Source organism: Candida subhashii, mitochondrion (genome assembly GCF_019202705.1).
Source record: "Candida subhashii mitochondrion, complete genome".
In the NCBI taxonomy this organism is placed as follows: Eukaryota; Fungi; Ascomycota; class Pichiomycetes; order Serinales; family Debaryomycetaceae; genus Hemisphaericaspora; species Hemisphaericaspora subhashii.
Window position 1 is genome coordinate 21,521 of NC_014337.1, and position 8,275 is coordinate 29,795.

Below are 8,275 nucleotides of genomic sequence, written 5' to 3' on the forward strand. Positions count from 1 at the left end.
CCCAGTAGGGACTAGCCTCCCATCTGTTCACTCAGAGGATCTAGCTACCTAACCATGACTAGACCAATGCTCTACCTTGACGTCCCAACACCATGAGGGTTCCGCTTCCAAGACTCCGCCTCGCCTAACGCCGAAGGGATCGGGGAGCTCTACGACCACATCATGTACTACCTAACCTTCGTACTAGGGTTCGTATCATACATGCTCTACAGCATCATCCGAACCTTCACCAACAACGCCTTCTCCTACAAGTACCTCAACCACGGTCAAACCATCGAGATCATCTGAACCCTCATCCCAGCCGTCATCCTACTCCTCATCGCCTTCCCAAGCTTCATCCTCCTCTACCTATGTGACGAAGTCCTAACACCTTCCATGACTATCAAGGTCATAGGGCTACAGTGGTACTGGAAGTACGAGTACTCTGACTTCATTGGTACAGAGGGAGAGACGATCGAGTTCGAGTCCTACGTGGTACCGGACGACATGCTAGAGCCAGGACAGCTGAGACTGCTAGACACTGACACTAGCATCGTAGTACCCGTAGACACACACATCCGGTTCGTAGTCACCGCCAACGACGTCATCCATGCCTTCACCCTGCCATCCCTAGGGATCAAGATAGACGCCACACCAGGACGGTTGAACCAAGTCAGCGCTCTAGTACAGCGTACAGGTGTATACTATGGACAGTGTAGTGAGCTCTGTGGAGTCCAACACGGGATGATGCCCATCAAGCTAGAGTGTGTCTCACTGACAGACTTCATCGAGTGAGTAGCAGAGAACAGCTAGCCCTACCAGAGCGATGTAGCTACACGAACCACGACAAGAGCAGTTAGCTCCTATAGCTTAACGGTCAAAGCGATGTACTGTTAATACATAGAGTTCTAGTTCAAGTCTAGATAGGAGCGACGACGTATGTACAGTCCCTTGTAGACTGCTATAGCCACAGCAGTGCCTACTACAGCGCTATGAACACCATAAGCGGGATAGCAAGCTTGATGATCCTAGCCGATCTCTCCCCCATCCACTCCATACTGAGTATGTTGGTACTCTTCATCACGGCAGCCCTGAGCCTCTACCTAGCCGGCTACCACCTCATGGGCATCCTTTATGTCCTCATCTACGTGGGAGCCATAGCCATCCTGTTCCTCTTCATCGTATCCCTCCTCAAGATCAAGCACCTAGCCAACACGGTGAAGACCTCGCCCCTCGTGGTGGTGGCCTTAGCCACAGTGTTGATCCCCTTCGACCTCACACTAGGAGAGAGACGAGTGGTGGAAGAGGCGCCAAGCCTCGCCTACCAGGAGCTTAGCCATGTGGGAACCTACCTGTACTGTGACAGCGCCATCATGCTAGTGGTCACAGGGGTCATACTAATCCTGTCAATCATAGGGGCGATAGCAGTAACACGACGGTAATGGCCTACATCGAACTCATCCTCATCCTCCTCAGCGTCCTACTAGCAGTAGCCTTCCTCACCGTAGCAGAGCGGAAGACCCTCGGGTACATGCAACGACGTGTAGGACCCAATGCAGTAGGGTACTACGGCCTCCTCATGGCCATAGCAGACGCAGCCAAGCTGCTGCTCAAGGAGATCGTCATCCCTACTCATGCTGACAGACTCATTCTGTTCCTCTCACCCATGATCTCACTAGTCTCTGCACTACTGTGCTGAGCCATCATCCCCTTCGCACCAGGGGTGGCAGTACTGGACCACAGCTATGGCTTCATCCTAGCACTGACCATCAGCAGTGTAGGAGTCTTCGGAACCCTACTAGCAGGTTGATCAGCCAACAGCAAGTACTCCCTACTGGGATCGATACGGTCAACGGCTCAGCTCATCAGCTACGAGCTCATCCTCACCACCATTGTACTGTTGTGCATCTTCATAGCCAACACCGCCAACCTGTCAAGGTACGTGGAGCTACAAGAGTCGATCTGAGTGGGGGTACCGCTCCTACCGGTGAGCATCATCTTCTTCATCGCCTGTGTAGCAGAGTGTGCCCGTCCACCGTTTGACAACGTAGAGGCGGAGTCAGAGCTAGTCAGTGGTCACATGACGGAGTACTCCAGCAGCATCTTCGTCCTGTTCTTCCTCGCTGAGTACGCTTCGATCCTGTTCCTCTCGACGCTCACAGCGGTACTGTTCCTAGGTGGAGGTACTGGGGTGGTGCTAGGGCTGAAGGCCAACCTGTTCGCCTTCACCTACATCTGAGTCAGAGCAACACTCCCACGGGTACGGTTCGACAAGCTGATCAACCTGTGTTGAATGGTCTTCCTACCGGTCCTGTTCGGGACGTGCATCTTTTTGCCCTCTATGATCTACCTCCTCGACTCTCAAGCGCTCTAGTACAGAGGCCTCTGAGCTCAAATAAGACCCTAGTAAAGGAGAGAACCAGAAGACGGAATCCCGATTCCAGTGCACCGTCCTAGTGCGGACACAAAGAGACGGGTGAACCGACACGGTGGCATGACTGAGTGGTTTAAGGTATGATATTTGAGCTATCACGGTGAACAACCCGCGTGTTCGAATCACGCTGCCTCCGACACAGCCTCACAGCTCTAGTAGGGCCCTACCGAGGACCCAGGAGCACGAGGCCTCACGGTGCAAGTAGGAGAGCCCAGAGCCCCTAACAGCACGACATGACTATGGCGAAATAGGTAGACGCGGTTAGTTTAGGACTAACTCTCTAAGGGTTCGAGTCCCTTTAGTCATACACCAGCAACCAGCGGCAAGGGCCGAACAACACGCTGATGACACTGATAACACTAACAACACTGAGTGTGAGCCATGGAGTGACGTCCCTCTACAGAGGGAAGGCGAAGGAGATCCTCCTCATCGCCAGCGTACTGCTAGCACTGCCGACACTGTACGACTGGTACGAACTAGAGGTGTACTACACCACCGACGGTCTATCGGACGTCCTGATCATCCTGACGGCCTACCTAGTACCCCTGGCGATGGTGTCCAACTGGAACACCATCGGTGAGCGAACCTACTACGAGCTCGTCCTGCTACTAGGAGCAGTGATCCTCCTCAACTTCATGTGCCAAGACATGCTGGCCTTCTACATCTACTTCGAAGCCTCCCTAGTCCCTCTCTTCCTCATGATAGGGCTCTACGGGGCAGCCAACAGGGAGAAGGCAGCCGACTACGTCCTCATCTACACACTTGTATCGTCCCTGTTCATGCTAGTAGCCTTCAGCCTCTATGAGGTCATGATGAGCAGCACGACGTACCAAGAGGCAAGCATGATGGTCCTATCCATAGACCTACAGTGCATCCTCTTCCTCTCCATAAGCTTAGGGATCATGGTCAAGACGCCTCTAGCGCCTCTACACACCTGACTGCCCGTGGTACACTCAGAGTCACCCTTAGCAGGGTCCATCCTGCTAGCAGGAGTGATACTGAAGCTAGCGGTGTACGCCATAGTCCGCCTGATCCTGCCGTCCCTCACGGAAGCAGCAACCCTCTACACCCCTGTGGTGTACGTGGTGTGCTTGATCACCATCGTGTACACTTCCCTCATCACCCTCCGTCAGACTGACATGAAGGTCATAGTAGCATACAGCTCGATCTCCCACATGGCAGTCTGCATCCTAGGGCTACTGAGCAATACGGTGACAGGGCTGACGGGTAGCCTGGTGCTGTCCCTAGCCCACGGGCTAGTCTCACCAGCTCTCTTCATCATCGTGGGAGGGGTACTGTACGACCGGTACCACAACAGACTGGTGTACTACTACCAAGGGCTACTAGGCTACATGCCAGTGCTAGCCACCTTCCTCCTAGTGCTAAGCTTCGCCAACGTAGGGACACCTCTGACCCTCAACTTCATCGGGGAACTACTGTCACTGTCAGGAGCAGTAGCACGTGCCCCAGTGCTAGGAGCTCTAGCCATCGGATCAGTGCTACTATCAGCAGCCTACCAGATGAAGCTGACCAACCGTCTGACCGGAGGAGTCAAGACCCCTTACATCGCCTTGACAGCAGACTGTACACGTAGAGAGAGAAGCATCCTACTGCTACTAACCGTCCCAACGGTGTACCTAGGGGTGCAACCACAAGCCCTCTTAGACTACCTATGGGACCTCAGCAGCCTGGTCTACTCAAGCTAGACAACCCAGTCCGACGACAAGCGAGACACTGCAGAGTAGTGTAAAGGTAACATGAAAGACTCATGATCTTAAGATGGCTGTTCGACTCAGTCCTCTGCACCGCACAATGGGCCAACGCCACAGTAGGTCACGAAGGAACCATAGCTCAAGGGTAGAGCGTGTCACTCATAATGACTAGATCTCAGTTCGAGTCTGAGTGGTTCTACCAAGGTACAGCGATGTACCACAAACATAGGACTAGCGTGCTAGTCCACACACTGAGAACACCAAGACCACATGAACATGATGTTGGTTCAGACTAAACGCTATCTAGAGGTCTAACACATGCGAGTCAGCCCCAGCGACCAAACAGGAGACTGCGAGGACGCTGAGGCAGGCGAAGAGGTGAGTAGCTAAGCAGAGCCTAACACAGAGGTAGCTTAAGGATGTAGGTAGTAGGGCACCGCTCTAGCCGAGGAACCAAAGCCGATGATGAAGATCACAACGGCCACATTGACCATGAGTCAACTACCCCAGGTAGCAGCAGTGAAGAATCTTTGACAATGGCCTCACGGCTGATCAAGCCATCTAGAAGAGCCAACCAGCTCACAGGCAAGGGAAGCATGATCCCTTGCCCAGTCAGTCCAGACCAAGACATGTGCCAGCAGTAGCGGTTAAACATGATGGGCCAGCGTTAGTCCCCTAGGCCTAAAGGATACGTAGAACAGACCGGAGAAGACCTTAGACAGGTCCCTCCACCTAGACTGCACAGGGGTGCCAAGAAGGACGGTGAGAGAGATGAAATGCTATGACCACCGTCGTACTGCAACGAAGGCACTCCTACGACAGTGACGTTGAGGTATGAAGCCCGCGAGCACGAAGTGGATTCGATACCCACCTAGTCACGGGTGCTAACTTTGATCACCACACCGCTCTAAGCAGCTACGGTAGCTAACGCTAAGAGTGATCCGCCTGAATAGTACGCCCGCAAGGGTGAAACATAAGACATTAGCCGGTTGTAGACACCAACAGTGGAACATGTCGTTTAATAGGATGATCCACCTTGAACCTTACCTCCTCTTGAATCTCACTCCCTTGTCGACCACAGCGCTGGCTGAGTCCCCAGACCCAGGGCACCCCCTGGTGCGGGGTCAAGCCACCGCCGAAGCGACGCAGGGAAAGAGACAGGCATTACATCGTTGTCGTCAGTTCATACTGAGAAGCATGGTGTTCAGTCACCGAATGAACGAAGTCCTCCTATGCCTACAACCAGAGCGGTAGAGTGAGATTCCATGGCGTCCTAGTCGAGAGACGAAGACACCTAAGACTCACCTCTACCCACCTGAGTAGGCCCTATAGACGAGAGCGCCAGCTCTAGAAACTGAGGGTGAAGACTAACCTAGATGATCCTAATGAGGATGGGCCACAGATGTGTTACAAGAGCAGTACAATGACCCCCAACCCCTGCTACTAAGGTAATGAAAGTACCCTTCGATGAATTGAGCCCTGCAACCCGAGCTCATGAAAGAGGAATTGTGAGTAATCGCGGACCAGAGAGACGCGGTGAACCTACTCTCTACTTCGGACTAATCACTCATCAACAGCAAAGCCACCCTACTACTAGTCACAACAGTACGCCGCCCAACACCTAGTACCCACTAGGACGCTTGGGTGTACAACCCTGACTAGCACACCGGGATCATGTGCTGTAAGTTGAAATACAGTTCGGGTAGGGGAACCTGCCCGGGATGGATACACAGATCACAGAACACACCACTACAACGGTGAGATACATAGACTCACCGTCCTAGCCCATATCTTAAGCGGTAAAGAGCTCGATCGATAATCGAGAGATGTAGGTTCAAGTCCTACTAGGCTAAGCTCTTCAGCACCCCCTTAGACTACAACGCCAGTCGACATGCAACTAGCCCTAGCCGCCAAGTACATCGGAGCCAGCATCGCCACACTCGGACTAGGAGGAGCCGCCATCGGAATCGCCCTCGTGTTCGTAGCCCTCATCAACGGTACATCACGAAACCCTTCCCTACGGTCAACACTCTTCCCTCAAGCCATCCTAGGATTCGCCCTCAGCGAAGCCTGTGGTCTATTCTGCCTCATGATCTCCTTCCTGCTACTCTACGCTGTCTAAGCGACAACACCGTAGTAGCACCAGACATGAGTACCCAACGTAATGAATATACCCAACGATGTAATGTACCACCGACCTGAACCCACCAACACGTCAGTCTGACACCCACCTACCACCAACATGACTCTAAGGAAGTCCAACACCTTCGTGTCACTCATCAACAGCTACCTCATCGACAGCCCACAGCCTAGCTCTATCAACTACTGATGGAACGTCGGATCACTACTAGGTCTCTGCCTAGTCATCCAGATCGCCAGCGGTGTGTTCCTAGCCATGCACTACACCAGCAGAATCGACCTAGCCTTCGACGCCGTAGAGCACATCATGAGAGACGTCAACGCTGGGTGACTGATACGATACATCCACGCCAACGGAGCCTCCTTCTTCTTCATCTGCATGTACCTCCACATCGGGAAGGCACTATACTACGGGAGCTACAAGGCTCCTAGAGTAGCGGTGTGAGTCATAGGAGTCATCATCTTCGTCCTAACCATCGCCATAGCCTTCATGGGTTACTGCTGTGTCTACGGACAGATGTCACACTGAGGAGCTACAGTCATCACCAACCTCCTAAGCGCCATCCCCTTCATCGGGAACGACATCGTGCCGTTCATCTGAGGTGGCTTCAGCGTCAGCAACCCTACCATCCAACGGTTCTTCGCCCTCCACTTCCTCCTGCCGTTCATCCTAGCCGCTCTAGTGTGCATGCACTTCATGGCACTCCACGTCCATGGGTCATCGAACCCAGTCGGTGTGACAGGGAACATAGACCGTCTGCCAATGCACGGCTACTACGTCTTCAAAGACCTCATCACAGTCTTCATGTTCCTCATCCTGTTCAGCACCTTCGTCTTCTTCTCTCCCAACACCATGGGACACCCGGACAACTACATTCCTGGTAACCCTCTCGTGACACCACCATCCATCGTCCCAGAGTGATACCTACTGCCATTCTACGCCATCCTACGGTCTATACCCGACAAGCTAGGTGGAGTAGCGGCTATGTTCGGAGCCATCGTCATCCTACTAGCCCTACCAGTGACGGACAGATCAGTCATCCGAGGGAACACATTCAAGATGGCAAGCAAGCTAGCCTACTACCTGTTCATCTTCAACTTCGTCCTCCTGGGGAACCTCGGGCAGCTACACGTTGAGGTACCGTTCATCGCCCTAGGACAAGCAGCAACGCTGTACTACTTTGCCCACTACCTAGTGGTGGTACCGCTGATCTCGACACTGGAGAACCTCATCTTCTACCTGTCAGTCCAACGGGACTAGGTGGAGGAGTCGGTTCACTCACCGAACAGACCCGCCAAGGAGAGACCACACCTGGTGCACCACAACAGTGGTGTGCACCTTTTGAGGACCTAAGAAACAGGTCTGCACCAGAACGCTTAGTCACTTTGGAGACTCGAACCATCTAGTAAAGGAGAGACCCAAAAAACTTGAACCTAACATCACCTCAACGTACTCATCCATCGATGCCCAAGACAACGTCCTCATCCATGGAAGCCAAGGTGTCAACCACCTCCTCACCATGACGACCTAAGCCAACGTCAAGGTGACCAAGATGTCCTCGTTGAGGTCATGAGAGTCACCAGACGTACAACACGGTGAAGTCAAGATAGACTGACGTGTAGGCAGGGAGTTGGAGTGAGTCAACGCTACAGCACAGAAACGCGAAATCTATATTTCTAAAGGGGAGCGATGGAGGATCTCCACTCCTCCCCTACCCCGGGAGTCAACCGGAGCACCCAGGAGACAGCAGTGGAGAACAGACTAGCTGCGACTGGGTAACAGCGACGGGTCAACCGGGACAGCACCCAGTCGACAACAGTGAAGAACAGACTAGCTGCGATTGGGTAACTGTGACGGGACCACCAGTGGCCATGCCCACAAGGCACCACCAGCTGGTCAAACCCAGTAGTACCGGGGGGAGATGAAGGGGGCTACGGGGAACTACGAAAAGTAGAATCCTAATTATTATGAAGCGGCCACCTCCGCCTCCATTAGCCCGCGCGATGCCCC

At 53.3% G+C, this 8,275-nt stretch overlaps 6 protein-coding genes and 7 non-coding genes across 13 annotated transcripts, besides 1 other annotated feature; all 13 read left to right on the plus strand. All coding sequences in view use genetic code 4, as the record gives it.

Moving 5' to 3' along the window:
- Positions 1 to 54: 54 nt before the first annotated feature.
- Positions 55 to 792, plus strand: cox2 (Cox2p). The gene has a single exon. The coding sequence runs from the start codon at positions 55 to 57 to the stop codon at positions 790 to 792; it is 738 nt and encodes a 245-aa protein (YP_003795197.1).
- Positions 793 to 838: 46 nt separating this feature from the next.
- CasufM_t19 lies at positions 839 to 911 on the plus strand. The gene has a single exon. It is a non-coding gene; the product is annotated as a tRNA-Asn (tRNA).
- Positions 912 to 971: 60 nt separating this feature from the next.
- nad6 (Nad6p) lies at positions 972 to 1,421 on the plus strand. The gene has a single exon. It carries the CDS (start codon positions 972 to 974, stop codon positions 1,419 to 1,421), a length of 450 nt encoding a protein of 149 aa, YP_003795198.1.
- nad1 (Nad1p) lies at positions 1,421 to 2,353 on the plus strand. Its single transcript has one exon. It carries the CDS (start codon positions 1,421 to 1,423, stop codon positions 2,351 to 2,353), a length of 933 nt encoding a protein of 310 aa, YP_003795199.1.
- A 114-nt stretch (positions 2,354 to 2,467) lies between these two features.
- Positions 2,468 to 2,549, plus strand: CasufM_t20. Its single transcript has one exon. It is a non-coding gene; the product is annotated as a tRNA-Ser (tRNA).
- Positions 2,550 to 2,646: 97 nt separating this feature from the next.
- Positions 2,647 to 2,720, plus strand: CasufM_t21. The gene has a single exon. It is a non-coding gene; the product is annotated as a tRNA-Leu (tRNA).
- Positions 2,721 to 2,757: 37 nt separating this feature from the next.
- Positions 2,758 to 4,119, plus strand: nad4 (Nad4p). Its single transcript has one exon. It carries the CDS (start codon positions 2,758 to 2,760, stop codon positions 4,117 to 4,119), a length of 1,362 nt encoding a protein of 453 aa, YP_003795200.1.
- Positions 4,120 to 4,148: 29 nt separating this feature from the next.
- On the plus strand, positions 4,149 to 4,219 carry CasufM_t22. The gene has a single exon. It is a non-coding gene; the product is annotated as a tRNA-Met (tRNA).
- Positions 4,220 to 4,253: 34 nt separating this feature from the next.
- On the plus strand, positions 4,254 to 4,324 carry CasufM_t23. Its single transcript has one exon. It is a non-coding gene; the product is annotated as a tRNA-Met (tRNA).
- Positions 4,325 to 5,906, plus strand: CasufM_r02. Its single annotated transcript has 1 exon — positions 4,325 to 5,906. It is a non-coding gene; the product is annotated as a small subunit ribosomal RNA (ribosomal RNA).
- Positions 5,907 to 5,978, plus strand: CasufM_t24. The gene has a single exon. It is a non-coding gene; the product is annotated as a tRNA-Ile (tRNA).
- A 38-nt stretch (positions 5,979 to 6,016) lies between these two features.
- On the plus strand, positions 6,017 to 6,247 carry atp9 (Atp9p). Its single transcript has one exon. The coding sequence runs from the start codon at positions 6,017 to 6,019 to the stop codon at positions 6,245 to 6,247; it is 231 nt and encodes a 76-aa protein (YP_003795201.1).
- A 63-nt stretch (positions 6,248 to 6,310) lies between these two features.
- On the plus strand, positions 6,311 to 7,525 carry cob (CytBp). Its single transcript has one exon. The coding sequence runs from the start codon at positions 6,311 to 6,313 to the stop codon at positions 7,523 to 7,525; it is 1,215 nt and encodes a 404-aa protein (YP_003795202.1).
- A 21-nt stretch (positions 7,526 to 7,546) lies between these two features.
- Positions 7,547 to 8,275: a repeat region (right telomeric repeat).